A 21,036-nucleotide genomic window follows, 5' to 3' on the forward strand; every position below is an offset into this window, starting at 1 on the left:
TGTGAGATCGAATTATTTTTATTTGTTTTTTATTCGTTAATATTCGTATATTTTCTGATTTAATTTTTTATGATTATTTTTTATTTCAATATCATGGACCCAATATTTGAATTTGTTATGATTATTTTGTTATTCGTTAATATTCATATGTTTTCTGATTTAACTTCTTATGATTATTTTGTTATTTTATTATTACGGACCTGATATTGGAATTAATATAATAATCTACTGCCATATTAATCAATTAAGTCCCTAATTATTTGATTAGTTGATATTAGTGGCGATTAGCGTGATTGGGTTCATTTTTTTTTTGTTGCAAAAGGAATCAATTAAATTCGTAATTGTTTGATAGTTGATATTAGCAGCGGTTAGTGTAATTGGATTCATGTTAGGAAAATATATAATATAATTTAAATAAACTCTGGTAGTGTGCTTATCGATTAGAACATAATTTCTCTAGTTTTTTAACGCAATCAAAAAATTAAATTCTATGAACATACTTAGAATTATTTCTTGGTTAGAGAAGTAATTAACGGGTGCATTTTAACTATGGATACACATGGATATAGTAAGTAAAAATTGATTTTCATTGTTTGTTTGACAATTATAATTTGTTTGTTAATGAATAGATGAAATAATTATTGAACCAATGAACAGTTGTGTGAACCACTTTTAAAATTTCCTCCTTGGCTAAAGTTTGCTTATTATTGATTTAATTTTAATTCTCTTCCGTTTGACTGTTTTTATTTATGTTGATTATTTATTTTAATTTTTCAAAACTCCCACTTAATTCTTGCTTGAAAGGAAATAAATTATTCAATTTTTACGGAGACAATCTTACTCACCGCTACACAAGCATTTAAGTTTTTAGAGTAAGAATTTTAATTTTGGTAATTTGACATCCATCACCACCGGCAAGAATGACGCCAGAAAGAAAAGATAATTGTACTACTGCCACAATTTGTACGTTTTTTCGAGACGAATAATTTATAAACTAGGTATACAAGTAAAATATCTTCACCTGAACCTCATCAAAATAGTGAAATCAATGCGGTTAAATGCTTTTCAAGAAAAAAGAACTAAACTTTTGTGATTTGACCATCAATAACTGCTGGCTCTCTTGGTAAGCCAAACTTTTCCTAATTACAATGAAACCACCGTCCACATGTACTACTATTGTCATCTTGCTTAAAGTTATTTTCACTGCCAGACACATGTTCCTACTGCACTAGTACATCATAGTATACAGAAGAGATGCAATATACAATACAAATAATCACACATTGTGGACTGTAGTAGAGTAGATTTGTGGCTTTTAGTCTTGTCTTTACTTGTTATTCTTGAATCTTTGCTTTCTTTTCTATCTTTTTCGTTGCAGATGGTGGGTGCATTACCTCTCTGAGCTGGTAGGTAGGCCTAGTTATTTCTTGCTTTCTCTTTTTTATTGGTGCATTCTTTTCTTTTCTTCTTAACCTCTGATGCCTACTTTTTCCTTTACCCCCTTTTTTCCTGCCGGATAAATCGGTGCCTCTTTTGTGGGATTTTTCTGTCTGAGGTTTTTGCAGAGGTTTGGTGCTTCTTTTGGATTCTGGTAACTCAAATGACATTTTTATGTATATTGCTAGGAACCCTTATAAGATTACGTCTGAATGCTTAGCATTTGAGTGTTGGTAGCATTTGGAGTCCATATAACTGGCTGCCAAAATGTGTCCATTTCCCTTTCAAAATAAACGACTGTATAAATGAGAAGGTGACGTTGTTGTGGGGGGAACCCCATTGTAGTTGATTATCTTTCACTTAGTATTTTGGGGGTCTTATGTCTTTGAATTTGATTAATGTTTCTTCACAAATTTCTCTCTTACTCTCGCATGTGGAATTGAAGAAGAAACTGATTCTGTTACTGGCATTTCTGAGAATCAAGATTGCTACTTTGAAGTGAAAAAAGACCTGTTCTTGCCTTTTTTTTTTCTCCTTTAGTGTAGGTTTATGCTCAACAAAGGGAATTTAAGGGAATGTTAATTTGAAAACAGTAGTGTTCTTGGTTTCTTATTTGGGGATTAAAAATAAAAATTTAAATAAACCTCTGCTTGAAGCCCTGTTTCCTGTTGAATAATTCTTTCCTACTATGTGACGGCTTATGAATGCCAAAATGTCTTTTATCTTCTCAAAGAACTATTCACAGCGGTTGAGATCTTGTACTTAATCTAGATTCTATTGCATGTCACATTCTTTTCAATTTACTGTGCCAACATGCATATGGAAATAAGATCTTCTCTTCAGGTTCTTGAGCAGAATTTCTGAAATTCACGGTGGTGATGTAGAAGAGTTAAACCTGTAATTAAGAAATCTATTTGTTTTGTGAAGAGTACTCCGATGGAAGGAACTGATTCTCGGCACTGGGAAGATCTTCTACCAGATGCACTTGGCCTAATCTTCCACAACCTCTCTCTCCAGGAGAAATTAACTGTGATACCTAGAGTATGTAAACCATGGAGCAAAGCAGTGATGGGCCCTTACTGCTGGCAAGAGATAGACATTGAGGAGTGGAGCAATCGATCTGAGTCGGGTGATGTTGATCGAATGCTACGAATGTTGATTACAAGGAGCTCCGGTTCTCTGCGAAAGCTGTGTGTTTCTGGACTACAGAACGAGAATATCTTTGATTTCATTGCTGAACAGTAAGAACTGCAGCACTTCATTAAATTTTCTATCATCGCCAATATCATGTGTGCATAAGCAGATTTTCTGTGGAATTGTCTGTTCAATATGGATTATGTTGTTATTAGGAACTAGCATGCGTTTTAGGTTGTCTCGGGACATGGATCATCTAAAGAGGGATTAGATGACTTCATACTTGATAAGTGATTGTTCCTCTCTATTCCAATTTTTGACTAATTTTTTTTTTTTGTTTTCAGATAGAAACCCTTTAGATTGTTCCTCTCTATAGCAAGGGTATTTTGATCTAAAATATCATTGATTGACTTAACCGACTTGCCCTTGTGTAAGATTACGAACATCTTAAGTAGACTGACATGTTATCCTTGCAGAGATTTGATTCAGACAATGTATTTTTGGTTTTGCTAGCGCTCGTTCTCTGCAGACCTTAAGACTTCCCAGAAGCGAAATGTGTGATTCAACAATGGAAAAGATTGCTGGGAGACTTTCTATTCTAACTTTCTTGGATGTGAGCTACTGCAGTAAAATTGGTCCGCGAGCTTTGGAGGCTATTGGAAAGAACTGCAAATTTCTCGAAAGACTGCGCCGAAACATGCATCCACTGGATGTCGAGGGTAAGCTTTTGCAGAACAATGAGGCTTATGCCATTGCAACCACTATGCCAAAGCTCAAGCATCTTGAAATAGCATATCATGTTGTCGATACGATAGGTGTTCTAGAGATAATCACTAGCTGCCGCGAGCTCGAATTTCTGGACTTGAGAGGATGTTGGGATGTGAAATTTGATGAGAAGTATCTCAAAGACAAGTTCCCGAAGCTGAACGTTTTGGGGCCTCATGTGGTGGACCAGTATGAGAAAAATGCTTGGGAAGATTGCTCAGACTACTCAGATTCATTATATGATGATTATGAGAGTTCAGATGGGATGTGGGATGATGATGAAAGCCTAGAACTGCGGTTTTATGGAGGATATGATGAAGCCTCTGTTTATGGATGGCCTCCATCTCCTTGAGCTCTCATACAGAAAAACTAGCTTGCTGGTTATCTGCCCTTCAAAGTATGTGTTGGAATATAAAGATGTCTGCTTGTTGGATGTATGATGGTATATTTGTCTTGTGAACTATACATTCCTAGTAAGTCCAGTACTGCTTATGCGCTCTTCTAATTCTTGATCATTGCAATAATTAGGGTTAATAACAAAAAAGCCGCGCTGGTATATCTAATACACTGAAAAGCTCTCGTGGTTTCAAAACACACAAGATACCTCATGTTTTGAAATTAAATTGTAAATTGTTTTGAAATTAAATTGTAAATTAACAGAATTCGTTAAATTTAACGAAAATGATGGTTTTGGTTGTTAAACTTATCGGATTTCGTTAAATTTACCGTTAAATTTATCGAATTTCGTTAAGTTTAACGAATTCTGTTAGTTTATAATTTAGTTTAAAACATGAGATGTCATTTTGTATGTTTTGAAATCACGAAAAAAAATTTTGTGTATTAGGTATACTACAAGGGGCTTTTTTATTTTTAACCCCAATAATTATTTCAGAAGAGGGAGACGAGGAGAGAATCAATTAGCACCATTTTGGTGAGTGCCTCTCAACCATTGCATGGATTTCCTTGTTTTCGCACTTCTCCTTTCTAGTTAATCAAGAGTGCAGTTCGATGATAGTAAGATGATCTCTCCATAAAAGCGGATATGCCCAATGAATAATGGAAGTTTTTCGAAAAAAAATTTGTACGTTTCTTGTGGAACGCATTTTTCAATAATTTTTTTTATTTTAAACACAATACATATTTCTTTTATAAAACCCAGTCATGTTCGTTTTATTTAGATCGACATAATTAATTCTTGTCCTCTTCTCAAAACGAAAAGGAAAAAAAAAAAGCCCTTGTCCTCTTTGGCGGTGGTTAACGAATTGCTGCTGCACAGACCATTAATTGCTCTGCTCTGTGATGTAGAGCATGAAGGTTAAGTCTAGGGAATTAGGAATACAGACCCGGTATCTTTGTCCTCTAGTTTCATAGGCATAGCGACTAGGCTCATTTCCAGTGTTTCCCCAGGTTGGATGTCCAAAGTATCGTTAATATGCGATCCAATGTGGACCATGACCCCAAGTGCCAAAATTTGGTGATGGATCTTGTGGTGGTCCAATAGGCTAATACTGAGCAATTCAACAGTTCCAGTACATATTAGACTGCGATTCTTAGGTAAAGTATATAGTCTAATCGAGATAAGTACCTCTGAAAAAACTTCTTGTTGTACCCCTCGTTTTTTAAATCCTTTTCTTACCCCAAAAAAAAAAAAATGTGTGTACACTATTGTATACAACACTGCATATGGGCCAGAAGCTTGCATGTATGCATGTATGAGTTTGTTCGTGTTTGGATAGGAGGTTATTTGAAATCATTATTACGAAACATTTTTATAATGTGATGTAATGTATATGATATAAAAAGATGATTGATTAGTAAACGTGTTTATAATGTAAGTAAAATGATATTTTAAAAAATATCGGTGCGCAAATATGGATTAGGCTCTTCTCCATTAGTTGTTGGAGAGGATCTTCTTGCCATTACGCCTAAATAAACATAATTATAATATTATTTTTGAAAATTAAAGCTATCCATATCATATTTCTTCAATTGTTTAAAGTATATACAAAAATTAAAATTAAATCATTAAAGTTTTACCGTTGGATCAAACTCTACAACTTTGATCATAACTCTGACCTAATTTGCAACGTCAAAATGTTTTGTGCAAATTGAATGACCAAACATTCATAAATGAGCTTAATTTTTGAATATGTCAATCTACTTGTGGATCTAAAATTATTGGCACAAATAGATTACTGTGAAAAATTTTAGTTATTTAAATTAAAAAATGAATAGATAAATGGAGAGAAAAATAATGGAGAGGATCTCATCCCCCAAACACATCCATTTCATAGCAATATTTACGTGTATGGATGTAAATTTTGCACGTTTGTGTTTGTGTTGCAATATTAATCATCTTATCCTCGATCTTGGTTGATCGGTTGGTAGTTCATTGATTACTTCAGAAACTCATTTAAGTTCATTTCGTAACGTGTAAAAACTATAAAAAATAATAATAATAAACTCAATGCTTGTAATTGCTTAGACGCCACACAATGTGATGCAATCCTTTTTTTCTTTTGATCTTCTCAAACGGCAAACACTTCACTATGATGCCAGCCTAAACTACGCAAAATATTTGTTTACAAGGTGACCAACTGGAATGAGGAACACAAAGAGAGGAGAGGAAATTCAAACTTCCTCTCTCAGCCAGGCCTTAGCAAAAGTCCACTAGAGTTGGACAACAGGGCAAAACCATGCAACAAGACTCCCAAATTGAAATTGATGAGTTCACAAAAAAAAAAAAAAAAGAAGGTCTGCAAAGAGGTGTTGGCATAGTTATAAAACTCGGCCCAACCAGCAACCGAATTGATCAACTCAGTGCATCGACTATAGGACAGAGTTGGGTTACTAATTAAACCAGTTAAACAACAAATTTGTTGACCAATCAATGATTTGACCATTTGACAAAAAAAAATCAACGATTTGACAGTTCAATCAATGAATCTAAAAAATTGAATCGTTGGTTGAATCATTAACTTAAAAATGTTACTATTTTTATAATTTAAAATATATTATTATATTATGTAATATAACTATTGTGCATTTCGCGATTGAACCGTTCAATCCACAATTAAACCGATAATCCAGTGATCCGATTACCTCTTTAAGTTGAGTTTCGAGCCGAATTTAATAAATATGGGTGTTGGTCTATTAACAACAACTCCTCTATTTCTCGTTTTCAATCCAAATTGCATGCAAGTAAAAACAACCGTCCTATGAGGCAAAGCTCAAAATATCCCAAAGTTTCATTATAAGAAGTTGAGCTTTAGTTATCATATTTCATTTTCCGATGAATATCTTATTTGTTAGTCTTTTCTCTGCATCGAGTCGGCTACCAGATTACCAAACTCAAGTGAGAGCGAGACGTCTCCTGCTCCATTTTGCACGAGAAAAGTGAGAATATACCACGATGCCATGTTTGAATTCAAGGTAATATATAGATGTGATGCCACCATTATTGCATAATAATAATTAAACACGTGTTCAGACTGAAGCCACAGGAATTTGCATTTCATTTATTGCCTGCTAAAATTTTAGGTGAAAAGCATAAATGATCCTCAAGAAATGGAGGGGGTTGGGTACGTGCTCAACTCAGGTAGCCGGTCCTTCATCATTAGAATGGCATCCACAATTGTTTACACTATTTACTTTAAAAAGTGTAATCCATATGCTACGTCAACGTTCCACTTTCTCCTCTTTTATTACACTTTCACTCACAATGGATTACACTTTACAGGGTGTAATAGTATGGGTCCACAATTAAATCAAATATTTATTTTAATAATGCATAACGCATATCCCATAAATAAATAAAGTAATTTTTAAGAATAATTTTGTTATTTTTAAAAAATAAAGTACTAACTTTCATTAAATTTTTTACCTTTTGAATTTTTTATTTTCTAAAAATGATATTATTTATTTTTTAGTTTGAATAATATATCTTTTTCTATCTCTCAAAAATAATATATTGTTATTTTTTCAAAAATAATTATGCAGAAAATTAAAAAAAATACTTGATACCTCAAATGCGAAGATATCATAATAATCCATACTTAATTAATAATTTGAAATATAATTAGTTGAACTCCATAACATAATATTACATAATTTAAATCAAATAAAATACAAATAATAACAAAATAAACTTTCCTGGCCAAATGAAAAATAAATGTTGCTGGCCAAAATTAGAGTCCGGCTCTTAAATTTTGTAGTGGAGGCCACCCATTATACGCATCATCAGCATGATGCATGTAATGGGATGATGCAGTAATGGGTGGCCGTGTAATACCCCCGGTGTAATGTCAGACATTACACTTGGGTTGGAGATGCTCTAATGTCTCCTTACATGAGTTAGTATCAACTCGGCAAATGATCTTAGTTTTGATATATTTTCCATTTCTAGCCTTCTGACAATGGGTGCCCCCTAATCGGACTTGGCAATGGGCATACATTGACAGCTCATATTGATCTGAGATGATGTAATCCAAATTTAGACAATCAATTCTTTGAGAGAAAAAAAAAAACAGTTTATTTTTTAAAATAATTTAAAAATGGTCCAATTGACTCGAGACCGTCAATTGATCTCTGCAACCACATTTGTAATTGCATAAGTCTATAATTGGTGTTTGACAAAGAATAAAAGGTGGATAAAATACAATGGAGTGCTCCAGAGTTTGTGTATACAGGTATTGTTTGGCAAGCAAGTTTTTGGTCAAGTTTATCTATTACAATTTTTTAACAACTTTAACTACAATAATCTCAAAAAAAATTTCAAAAATTTTAAACTATGTATTTTAAAATATCAAAAAATTTACACACATCAAAATTTTTTTTCTACAACTTCTACAGTAAAGTTTTAAATAAACACTCAAAAATTTTACTTGCCAAACGGGATAGTTGGAAATAAGTGTGTCATTACCAAATAAATTCGTCCAAATAATAAAACACTAGTCTAGTACTAGGAGTCTTAATCCATTACACTTTCTCTCCACTTCTGTATACATATCATGGTCAGCACTAGGGCTGCAAATGAATCGAGCCGCTCGAGTCAAGCTCGACTCGAGCTTGATCAATATCGAGCTGGAGTCGAGTTCGAGCTGGCTCGAGTTGAAATCGAGCTCGAACTCGAGTTCAAAATATTAAGCTTGTTAGCTCGGGGCTGGCTCGCGAGCTCGAGTATATATATATATATTTTTTATTTTAAGTATATATATATATTTTTTATTTTTTTATTTTAAGTATATATATATTTTATATTTTTTTAATTTTAATAGTAAAATTACATATATATCCTTAATATTTTATTATTTATTAAGAAAAAATATTATTTTATTTATTTTTTAAAAAATAAAATAATTATTTTTTATTTTTTTCGAGCTCGGCTCGAATCAAGTCAAGCTCGAGTTCGAGCTTGAAATTGTCAGCTCGTCGAGCTCGAGAGTTCGAGTTCAATGAAATTATGTCGAGACTCGGCTCGATTAGACCAAAACTCGATTCGGCTCGTTTGCAGCCCTAGTCAGCATGGCAGCCTTTTATTTAAAATTTTTTTTTTTTTACCATAAGGCTGGTAGCCAGTTGTTATATTGAAAAAAAAATCATTTTACTGTATAATTGTCCGACTTTTTTTTTTACCAATATATAGAAAAATTAGCCTAAATCTTTAAAAAACTTAGCACCAAAAACAAATCTAAGCGGGGGATTGATTATCTTTCTTCTTATACTTGTACAAAGAGCAGCAACTTGCAAGCCCGAAACTGGGAATCAGTCTTCCTCGTGAATATGTAGTGGTAACTTTTTTAGAGTGAAAAACTACTGCTATTCCTAAGTTGATAGTATATATTATGCTTGATGGGGTGCGGAAGAGTTCTTAGATGAGTTGTAGGATTATTAGAATATTCTTATGAAGCGGTAAAAAAATTTTGTACTGGAGAACTAAAACTGGTCACCTTCACTTAGAATTAAAACTGGACGAGACAGCAACAATTAATTAATTAATTAATTCTACAAGCAATGACATTGTGCTCGCGCACAGCATAGGCCAGGTGGGATGACTTTAAGAAGGATACGTGGAACTGGAAACTGGAATCAATTTTTATTCCCAACTTTGGTCAAGGCAAACACATATTGACATATATACCCATTACTGAATTATACAGCACTTCAACTCACAATTACAAAGAAATCTACATGCATGAATGAACTGGAGGACGACCGTCAATCTCACGTATTGGCTAGTGTTAGGTACGTGGGAACGTTGTTAGGTTTTGAAGCCTGGACTTTCTTCTTTTTCCACAAGAAAGAAAATAAAACAGGCTTACATAGCTTTGTGAATGTTCTTGATAGAATAAACTTCCATAGCTTGAGAATATTCTTGATTTTGAAAACATAAATTGGTTCCGTATGTAAGAACGGATTATTTCATCGTAAAAGTCATGTGTTTAAATTTCGTTATCGATGTGACAGTTGTGTTAGTGGATTGGGCGATTTATAAAAATTTATAATTTCGAGAGCATGTACTGACCTACAATAGTAATCTAAGTCGAATCCACTCAAACATTTTTCTTACAGAATAAAAAAGACATTCTTGATTTTACCAATCTCCGGTGCAAGGGGGAAAATATGCCTTTTTATTTTATATTTTCAAATAATATTTCAAATAATATACTATTCAAACTCCATAATCTTCATGTTATTCGAAACCAATTCAGATAGACCCAACTAGAATACTATTCCATGCACGCTTCACCAAACTTTTCCAAGATACCAATGGATAACTTCAAAATAATGCCTATTTCATAATTTGATGTGGTTCTTTTAGCTGCAAATGAACTACCACACCCTCCAAAAAGGTTGAGAAACATACGATATTGTATACCAGCAGTACTTAAAAGTCTTGAACCAGCCAAAACAGAAGAAGAAAACCAAGGTGCGGGGAGGAGAGCAATGCTAGTTCAGCCTAATAAGGGGTCCTTATTTGCGTTTGCCTTTGTCACGTAAGGGTCACAACTCACAATTAGCAGCACCTAACTAATGAACTGCCATTTGCCAACAGAGTAGGTAAGAGGGTCTAAAACACAATTGACTAATTCTAATATTCGTAAGTGAATTTACAAAAGTATCCCTCCCAACAACCACTCTTTTTAAATTTAATTAATCATTTTTCACTTTTCCCCCCTCTTTTGGCATAGCACAACTACCACCACCAGGTCCACCGTCTGTCCCCACCCAGTCCTCCGGCACCCCCACACACGCCCCCCCGCCCCCCAAAAACCAACTCCCAAACTCCCATCTAAACCTCCTTATAAAACCTCCTCTCACCTCTCCCCAGTCTCTTCAGGTACCACCCATTCATTCCCCTGCAACAAAGGTACCGCCTAAAGAAAACACACACACACACAACACACATTACACACACCAAACGCACTTTCTCTGTTTTTCATCATTCCTAAAATGGCTCTGACTAGCACCCATAGTTCCCTTCTGCCAAACAAGGCCTTAGTCCACCATCCTCAGCCTTCACCTAAAGCTCCCATTTTTATCACCAAACCATCATCCAAGCCCACTATCAGATCCATCCAACCCATCTCAGCCGTCCAATCAGCCGACAAGTCCCCGAAGACAACCCCACCGTCAGCCACTGTATCCTCCACCGCTGCTCCGGCTGCAACGCCAGCAGTGAAAGAAACTTCTCCGACAAAATGGAACCCGGAAAGCTGGAAAACCAAGAAAGCTCTTCAGCTCCCGGAATACCCGGATCAAGTGGAGCTAGAATCGGTTCTCAGGACTCTGGACGCTTTCCCCCCGATTGTCTTTGCCGGCGAGGCCCGGAGCCTTGAGGAAAAACTTGGTGAGGCTGCACTGGGCAATGCATTTTTGCTCCAAGGTGGAGATTGTGCTGAGAGCTTCAAAGAATTCAATGCTAACAATATTAGAGACACTTTCAGGATTCTTCTTCAAATGGGTGCTGTGTTGATGTTTGGCGGCCAACTGCCTGTTATAAAGGTCAGATTTTTGTCCTTTTTCCATTTTTTTGGGTTTTATTTTTCGTTTTTATAGTTTTCCGTTTTGAAATGTTGATAAAATTTTGCACTTTTAATATTATTTACTTGTCACTCCCGTAAACAATGAAGTGGTTTCAGGATCTGTAATGGATTAGGCGTAATGATGTTTTAAACTTTAAAGTGGGTCTTTTTAAAATCTTGTTAATCTTGGCTTCTGTTTTTGTGGAAAATGGATATGATCCTTTGTTGCAATTTCTTGTTCAGCATGCATAATGAATGATAATTTTGATTCTGGTCACATGCACAAAATGAAAATTCTCAGTAATCGCTATTTTCTTTTTTTTTTTTAAGTCTCATTGGTTATAATTTTAAAATTTAACCTGGATAGTTATGCTAGATAACTGAATTTGGAAATTGGGTAATGGCTATATAGGTAGGAAGAATGGCTGGTCAGTTTGCAAAGCCCAGGTCAGAGCCATTTGAGGAGAAGAATGGTGTAAAGTTGCCAAGTTACAGGGGGGATAATGTGAATGGAGATACTTTCGATGCAAAGTCGAGGGCTCCTGATCCTCAGAGGATGATCAGGGCTTATTGCCAAGCTGCAGCTACTCTGAATCTGTTGAGGGCGTTTGCAACTGGAGGATATGCAGCTATGCAGAGGGTTACACAGTGGAACCTGGATTTCACAGAGCACAGCGAACAAGGTGATAGGTACGTTAGCAAGTAAATAGGGGTTGTCTTGCAATACCATCTAGTTTTGGCTTCATCACATACTTATTCTAGGATAAAGGAGGTAGAAATGTTGGATTATGTCTCTTTCATCTATGTCATTTATATGCTCTGCTTGTAAAAAATTTGAGTGGTAGGTTTATTGCTACTTTTGAATTGCATGATCATTCTTGGATCTTTTTTTGTAAATTTACTCTCACAGTAGCCTTTTTTGGACATTCTGAAAGTCCATTCACTGATTTTTCAATTGTTACTTTCCCTAAAGCATATGAATTGCCTTTCATATAAATATATATATATATATATATACATATTTGTAAATTTATTTACTACTGTGGGCTGCAGATACCGTGAACTAGCTCACCGTGTAGACGAGGCTCTTGGATTTATGGCTGCTGCTGGACTTACAATTGACCATCCAATCATGACGACCACTGAGTTTTGGACATCGCATGAGTGCTTGCTCCTACCATATGAACAGTCTCTTACTAGATTGGATTCCACATCTGGCTTGTACTATGACTGTTCAGCCCATTTCCTTTGGGCTGGTGAGCGAACCCGGCAGTTGGATGGTGCTCATGTTGAGTTCCTGAGAGGAGTTGCTAATCCACTTGGGATTAAGGTGAGATTTGGTATTGGTTTTTTATTTCAGCCATTTATATCAGACTCTCTAGTGACTTTTTTCGTCTAATTTTTATGTGTTAAATATGGATGGGGATCATAAGCTTTGATGGCTAATAAGTAATTTTTTTCATCACAGGTAAGTGACAAGATGGATCCAAATGAGCTAGTCAAGCTCATTGAGATTTTGAATCCTCAGAACAAGCCAGGAAGGATCACCATCATCACCAGAATGGGGGCAGAGAACATGAGAGTGAAGCTTCCTCATCTGATTAGAGCTGTCCGAAGGGCAGGGCAAATTGTAACTTGGGTTAGTGATCCTATGCATGGAAACACCATCAAAGCTCCTTGTGGTCTAAAGACTCGGCCTTTTGATTCTATCAGGGTAAGTTGCTGGTTTTGCCCCACCTTTCTTATGCTAGGAACATTGATAAAGAAGACAAATGTGAGAAAAAACGAGATAATACAACCACTATCAATTATGTTGTTCATGCTGTCACTCAGCAGTTTTCAGTAAATTATGTCATGGATCCAATCTTTTCTTAGTGGAACATTCTATCTATATAAAAGAGTCAATCTTAGGCTAGAAACCAGTTCTTTTTCTTGAATCTGTAATGTTCAACTTCATGATCGAGTGTTGACAAATCTTTTTGGTGTCCGCCAGTTCAGCCAGCCTGTATGACAGTAAATGTCTATTTAGGTGGGCAGCTTGTATATTCATTTGTGAGACTAACCCGCAATTGATCTTTGGTTGAAAAGGTTAGAATAATTCTTGTATATCATGGATCTCATGATTTGGTGTAGAAATTTTTGTTAGGTAGGGTGGCAAGTGTCTTAGTCAAAAAGTAGGTATGGGGCCTGGGGACCATTTTTGGTTGGTAGGTGATGTCCTTTCTCATGACTTGTGCTATGCTACCAGAAGAAGAGAAGAAAATTCAGAGTATAATTTAAATTTACCATATGATCTGGATGGAAACTTGAAGTAGTTAGATATGCTACAGTATCATCTGGTTCATTGTATCTGAATGTAAAACACTTGTGTTGTCTGCTTCATGAATTTGACAAGTTGTTGATAGCCAAATTCTTCTATTTGTCTGCAACAGGCGGAAGTAAGAGCATTCTTTGATGTGCATGAGCAAGAAGGCAGCCACCCTGGAGGAGTCCATCTGGAGATGACTGGCCAAAATGTGACAGAATGCATTGGTGGATCGCGTACTGTGACCTTTGATGATCTAAGCTCGCGCTACCACACACACTGTGATCCTAGGCTCAATGCTTCTCAATCACTTGAACTTGCATTTATCATCGCTGAGCGACTGAGAAAGAGGCGGCTTGGATCCCAAAAGTCGGTAGCATTTTAGGTGTTCTAGAATGATTTTGAGGGCGTCAATTCTGTCTGCACCGTTCTGCATCACATGTTTCTCTGTATCAATTTATTCAACATGTTTGTTTCTGTATTTATAACTATATTATCATGTATTACTCTGTCAATACTGGTAGAAACTGATGGTTTGAGATTTTGATGAGACAACAAATAAAGCAAAAACTTTTCTCCCCTCTTCTTGGTGGTAATTCCTAACTAATTCCAAACTATTTTCGCCTATAAATGCTAACATCAGTGTACATATCTTGGAAAATATAAATGAATTCAACCTCTGAATTCTGAGTTGAGACTTTAGCATGGTACTCCTCGAAGCGGTGTAGATTCTCTCCTTGTTTTTCTTGCCATTTTAATCAGTTGTCTCTAGATATCATCTGCCAGCCTAGAGATCAATGCAGAAACATTTTATCTCTAATACGCCGGATCCCGGATGCAATATAAAACATGGCAGAGAAACTGACGGTAGATATTGAAGGAAAAGATTTTGGAAAGCTCAATGAAACATGTAAAAGAAATTCAGAACCGACACTGAAGTATCTCGCAGGAATATACTGCCGACAAAATTCATTTTGTTAAAGCTTGACTTGTGTTCTTCTTGATCAAGTACCATAAGCATTTACTTTTTTCATCGTTTCTTTTTGTTTTGGTTTGAAATTTTGGAACAGGAAAAGATAAAGTGGAATTCTTTGATCGACTCTTATGCCAAAGATGAGACGATGTTTCAACATCTCCATCACATTCCTTCACTTCTTTTTCTTTTGTCCCCCATAAAACTACCAAAGGGATCGCTTGTTTCCCTTTTCTTGATTCGTCTCAACCTAGGTTGTACATACATACATACAGGGAAATGAAAGGAAGCTGGGAAAGGTATAGTTGATGAAGATGACATTTGACTCAACCTACCACCCATGCTGTATTGTTTGTACCTAATTGGACTAATCAGACAACTCATTTCTTGCAACTTCTGGTGGAACAAGTGCTTGGTGGAAGTGTTGGTTTGGGTTTGGCTATCTGGTGGGAAAAATGGTTCCGGTAATCCCATGATGGCATCGGCCTAACTAATTTATGCCCATCTCCCATGATCCTGTCCTCAATGTCTATGAAAGCATTTTTTTTTTGTCTTTCTTTTTAGATAAGTAAGAATTTATTAGTATTTAACAACAAAAACAACATACAAGATAGGTCTCAAGTTGACAACCCTAACTTATACAAATTACACATTATGCTAATCCCACACCAATTTGAGATACTCTGTACACCAAATATGAATGAAATAATTAGTGGCAACTAACACTACTGTGAATTTTCAATTCAAATAAATGCTCTCTGGTAACAATTAAATCCTTCGCAGCCCATCTATTAATATACGTCTTCCTGACTTTCTTGAAGGAGAACAATGACAACCTCTAAGATCTCTTGCTGAATAACTTTTGTATCCCTTCATTCATTCGTGAATTGCCTTGCATTCCTTTCTTTCCAAATGCAGCAGACAGCAGCTGCCAACAAAAGTATTCCTTGAGTTTTAGCTAGGGCTGCAAACGAGTCGAGTCGAGTCGACTTTTGGCATAATCGAGCCTAGCTTTGACATAATTTTATTGAACTCGAACTCGAGCTCGAGCTCGACGAGCTGACAATTTCAACCTCGAGCTCGAAAAAAATAAAAAATAATTATTTTATTTTTTAAACAATAAATAAAATAATATTTTTTTCTTAATAAATAATAAAATATTAAGGATATTTATGTAATTTTACTATTAAAATTAAAAATATATATATACTTAAAATAAAATATATATATACTTAAAATAAAAAAATATATATATACTTAAAATATATATATATATACTCGAGCTCGCGAGTTAACGAGCTTAATAATTTTAACTCGAGTTCGAACTCGAGTCAACTCGAACTCGACTCGAGCTGCTCGCGAGTTCGATTCATTTGCAGTCCTAATTTTAGCAAGATATTTGCCTTTCAAATTAACTCCAAATCAATCAATCAAATTGCTTCAATTGGTTTGAGGCCATTGAACATCACATATGGATTTGAAAAAACTCCAAATACTACTATTAATCATAGAGCAATTAAAAAACAGATGACTATAGCCTTCCATGTGAATTCTAGAGAACGTGCAACTCTCATTTGAAATAATTCTCCAACTAAGTAGTCTATCTTGAGTTGAGTCTTTGATGGATAGCCAATCATAGTATGAATGCATGTCTTCGTATAGTATTTGCCCACTTTGCCCAAGGAGGACAGGGCCTGCAGCTTGAACATGCATGCCTGACCCCATGGACAGTACGTTCATACACTGGTACAAATTAGTGCAGATCTGCTCTTGTGACATTTTCTCCTGTCATTCTGCAACACAAGTAGTCAAGAATCACCAGACTGCAATCTGATAAAACGGATAAATACTATCTAAAATTTATTCTGTGCTCAATAATTTCTTGATTTTAACATGTTCCCTTGATGTGCAAAGCTGCATGTGTCTTTTACAAAATCTCGCACTGATAACGAGGTGAGATGTGTTAGAGAGGTGATAATGCTTCTGTTATTTAGGTTAGAGAAGAATTGGATTTCAGGCCGTGCAATTCCATTTTCTGAACTTGGGAAAAAAGTTCGGCAAAACCCTTTTGTGTTCAAATGTACAAATGTTTTGTCTCAATGTACTTCATTCTGAAAGCTACGAGTGTGGTTCAGTAGCTACAGAAATGGACATATTTGCAGATTGAAAATTTTGTTTGCAAATGTGCTATAAACCTTTATAGCCTTTTTTGAACTTTTTAGCAACTGAAGGAGGAGTTGAAAGGCCTGGGATAGGCAAAATTGAAGTTTTTTGTCCCTTTTTTCTCTTTTTGTTTGTTAATAAAAGATGAAGATTTCACTGCAAAACAGTAAACGACATGCAAGATCCGCATGATCAAGGCTGCAATAAAATAAACAATCGTAAAATTTCAGAATTGTTTAGTAGCCACATGGATATAAATTTGAGAATTGTTTAGTGAGCTCACCGTTTTTTTTTTTTTTTTTCAAACTATTGGGAGTGTTTTACATATTGGATTGTGAAAATGCGAGGTGAATCTATATAAAGTAATACGTTTGCTCCTACTTTGGCTTGGGATTTTTCTCTTACAAATTACAAAAGGTGGGAGCAAATAAGCTAACAATTAAATTTGAGTTTGGAACCTAGCAAGGAACGCGTAGCAGAATTTTTTTTTTCTTCCAGAGCCGGAATCTTGGCATGTTCAATTGAACAAGATTTTAGTGCATGAGCAGATTGAAAGACAAATCAAGATACTTGATACTCGATACTTGAATCGAATTTGTCTCGTTAAGAGCGTGTTCAAATTTCGTTCATCAACTAATCAAATCAAACTTAAACAATACATTATATATGACTAGGAGGAGAACACCGCGCGATGCGCGGTGAAAATTTTCATGTTTGCCCAGTTATGCATCATACATAATTAAATTTCAAGTTTACCCAATTATTTTGGTTTTTCCAGTTATACAAAGTACATAATGGTTGCAAATTATATTAAGCTAAATCATAAATATTGTATTCATCCATTCAAAATTAAATAAAGCTGTATCGTATTTATCCATTCAAAAGTTTCTAAAGCAATTAGCAAAAGTAATTTCCGATGATACTGTAACCGTGAAGTGCATCCATGTTAGCAGACTTAAGAAAATGACTCTCATCTAGAAAGAAAACGAATAGTATAATTGTAAGTTACAGGACTTGTTGGATTTCTTTCTCCACCAGATTTTTCCATTAGAAAGCAGTATCAGTACAATATTCTTAATGTTCCAAAAGGTATAAATTATAAAAATACAAAAAAGCTATGAAATGCCCTTTTTCTCTCAACTACTAACACCCATGAAGACTCCTTTTTTTAATGTAAATAGTAAGAGATACAAGACTCAAACACAATTGGGAGTGGAGAGCTGCATATGCTTCCAGTCTGTGATAAGATAAACAAGTCATTATCTCAAGTTTAGAACCTTATTGACATAGCAAATGAGATATGATAAAGCAAATGAAATAGATATATAATGGAAATATTTTTGGGCGCATGATAACAGCAAAGAAAGGTATTAATACCTTTCAAAATGGCATTTGAGGCCAAAATATTCATCCACCGACCCAACAAATTTTATCACTTTAATCTTGTTTTCCTACAACAATTGAAACTTATTCAGAACTGTTTTTGAATTTTGGAATTAAAATCACCAAAAGACGAAACAAGTTCGATTTCTTTGGAATTCATACAAGGTAGAGACATCAAGAAAAGAATGTAGGAACTTGTAGAATAGAAAACTTGCAATAATATTTTTTGAACTAATTTTGACTATTTAACTAACATAAAGTAAGAACTCACCAAGAAGGCTTCATACTCTTGTTTCATCAAATGTAATAAAACATCTCTACACTTAAAAGTCACCAAGAAGATACACAACTATTTATTTGGCTGAGTTAGACTAAGTATACAAATTGTGCATCTCATGTTTAAAGGTTTGAAACTGCACACTTGTCAAATGGATTTAAACCAAATTTTGCATTCCCACTTGTGCCCTCAAATAAGGACAAGATATTAGTCGGCCAATATTCTGCATCTTTTTGTCATTACTTATGAGTTGTATGTAAGTTCTTAATCGAATTCGAGAAAAGAAGAAAGACAAAAAAAAATTTTGTATAATACATACTGTATAAAAAAATCAATAAAAAGAAAATGACAACTTCTTTAGTGCTACAATTTAAATATGTTTCACCTTTTTGAAAAAGACATTTTTTAAACCATTTCAGCCATTTAATTAGTTAAACAACTTCCTAAATTGTCAAGTCCTTGTGCTCCAATGAAACAGCAAAAGTGGCACGCCACTTAAGTTCCCAATTTATATTAAATCTACCATAGGAATTTTCTTGTCCTAATTTTTGTGCTTATCTTAGTAGCCAAATTTTTAAAGTCAATGATTAAGAAACTTATTTACATAGCACACCAAACATCTTACTAAAGCAAGCAGCACATTGTGGGCATAATCAAACTTATGTAGGCATAATCAAACTTATTGATACAAAACTAAGAAAACAAGAAGCCAAGAATTTAATTTCACTTACTTGAGTTATAAAATGCTATCCAAAAGTGTGAAATAGCTGGCTACCTATCTCTCATAGTAGACCGCGTATACATAAACCGTTGCACCTTTATCTTGGGCACAATTTTCTTACTTCTATTTTGAAAAGCAAAAAAGAAATTTAGAACCAAGTTTTTACCATAGCCATGATGCACAGGTATTCAAAGATTCAAAAGTCAAAAGAATTAGCTTTCTGGATGATGCTCTCTGTGTCTTGCTTAGGAACCTTATATACGCTTCAATAAAACAAATTAAATTGCAGCAAGAAGTACAATTATTAATATGCATATCTTAAGTCATAACCATTTTCTTCTTTGTCAGGAAAAAATTACCTTATTTCTATGTGCTTTGGTAGCCATCTACCATGAGGAAAAAATGATCAAAAGGGTTAAAACCAAAAAGGATGTCCCATGATAGCTTAAACAAATAAAAGCTAGAGCAAGAACAAAACCAAGAAAATGATTTGAGAAATCACCAAACAACAGAATCATGATGGGAACAAGAGGAGATTCATCAAAAAGAGCTGAGAAAGAGTATTCATCGCCAAGATATCATCAATATACATTATATTTAGTCATACTTACACAAAATCAATAAGATTCCAACATCAGTACAATATGTCTTGTTTTACAAATAAACACTCACCAAGGGATAAAATGCAAAGATAATCTGGTCGCAACCAATTGTTTTTTATTCTGTATTGCTAGCAAAATAGTAAGATATTCCCCTATATATGAAGTTTCACTTGGAGGTTAATCTTTTAATTCCTACAATCCATTTTGCAGTTTCAAGGAATGCTTCAATATGATGCAAAAAATACGAGAGAGAGAAAAACATAAAAAAAAAATGAAATAGGTAATCTACTAACTTTAAATCTAGAGGAAATAGGATAACCTTCCCAAACAATCATCCTCCACTTTTTTCAAGACCAATAAATAGGGCAAAGCGAGAAAAAAATTACAATAAACTACTAAGGAGGAAGAGGGGGGGAATGAAGAGAACACAAAAACATTAAAACACACCTTCATGGTTGAATGGAGAAAAGTAGCCTCCTTTTTCCTTGTTCCTTTATCTAGAAATAATATAGAACAAACAAATGCAGAAAAAATCAAATTAATTAGGAAAAAGAAAAGACAAAATCAAATTAGATTAACTTTTTTCCAGGGGAAAAAACAGAGAGTCTAAATAATGTGCACTTTGAGAAAAGAATTTCTCCAATCCTTTGTTGCATATCTTAATATCTTGTAATAAACATTTGGAACATATTAGAGCATAAAAGATAATTATAATTAATATGTTAGACCACCAAATCTAGCATAGGGTGTGTGAAACTACAATACGAAACAAAACAATAGCAACAAAAGCCTGAGGATTAGCAGGAAGCAAAGAACTTGTGTTTGCCAAACCATAAATAGGCATTAAGCACTAAACATCTGAATGCATTTCCAAAGTTTCACATCCAAATTGATTAAGAAACCAAAATTAAAGAAAAAGCCAACTAAAAAAACCGGAAAAAGGAAAAGAAAAAACAAATCCAGATTTTTTCATCAAAGAAAACTATCAAATTCCACATATGATGAATTTCAACCAGCCAAACCTCTTCTTTCTTTTGGGTGGTTCTGCTTAACCAGCAATGCAAAACATAAAGGACCAAGATTGGAACCTAAAATATTAAAATCTCAAAAAAAAAGTCAACATATATAATGCAAATACATGTTAAATAGAAATACTAAAGCAAATCATATGATTTTTTCCCAAACAAAAATTTGCTTGTTTGAAGCAAATCATATCCACATCACGCCTGTGCTACCATACGTTGTGCTATAG

At 34.6% G+C, this 21,036-nt stretch overlaps 2 protein-coding genes and 1 long non-coding RNA gene across 11 annotated transcripts; 2 read left to right on the forward strand and 1 right to left on the reverse strand.

Annotated features, from left to right (window-relative positions):
* The first annotated feature begins 1,253 nt into the window (after positions 1-1,253).
* On the forward strand, positions 1,254-3,843 carry LOC113749385 (F-box protein FBW2). Of its 9 annotated transcripts, XM_027293104.1 has the most exons (4): positions 1,431-1,591; positions 2,281-2,678; positions 3,085-3,290; positions 3,387-3,843. In XM_027293104.1, exons 2-4 carry the CDS (start codon positions 2,374-2,376, stop codon positions 3,686-3,688), a joined length of 813 nt encoding a protein of 270 aa, XP_027148905.1. In that variant the 5' UTR covers positions 1,431-1,591; positions 2,281-2,373; the 3' UTR covers positions 3,689-3,843. The 9 variants fall into 9 exon arrangements, with proteins under 9 accessions (XP_027148898.1, XP_027148904.1, XP_027148897.1 ...); XM_027293097.1 differs by lacking the exon at positions 1,431-1,591 and adding an exon at positions 1,254-1,410 and having other exon boundaries at positions 3,085-3,843; XM_027293103.1 differs by lacking the exon at positions 1,431-1,591 and adding an exon at positions 1,254-1,410 and having other exon boundaries at positions 2,365-2,678; positions 3,085-3,843.
* A 6,822-nt stretch (positions 3,844-10,665) lies between these two features.
* LOC113749720 (phospho-2-dehydro-3-deoxyheptonate aldolase 1, chloroplastic-like) lies at positions 10,666-14,247 on the forward strand. The gene is made up of 5 exons (XM_027293547.1): positions 10,666-11,340; positions 11,773-12,050; positions 12,414-12,690; positions 12,829-13,074; positions 13,793-14,247. The coding sequence occupies exons 1-5, from the start codon at positions 10,789-10,791 to the stop codon at positions 14,048-14,050; spliced, it is 1,611 nt and encodes a 536-aa protein (XP_027149348.1). The 5' UTR covers positions 10,666-10,788; the 3' UTR covers positions 14,051-14,247.
* A 3,549-nt stretch (positions 14,248-17,796) lies between these two features.
* LOC113749921 lies at positions 17,797-20,283 on the reverse strand. Its single transcript, XR_003464599.1, has 4 exons — positions 20,232-20,283; positions 19,193-19,305; positions 18,179-18,252; positions 17,797-18,038 (listed from the first exon to the last, which is right to left on the reverse strand). It is a non-coding gene; the product is annotated as an uncharacterized LOC113749921 (long non-coding RNA).
* Positions 20,284-21,036: the final 753 nt, after the last annotated feature.

This window comes from Coffea eugenioides, chromosome 10, assembly GCF_003713205.1.
Source record: "Coffea eugenioides isolate CCC68of chromosome 10, Ceug_1.0, whole genome shotgun sequence".
In the NCBI taxonomy this organism is placed as follows: domain Eukaryota; kingdom Viridiplantae; phylum Streptophyta; class Magnoliopsida; order Gentianales; family Rubiaceae; genus Coffea; species Coffea eugenioides.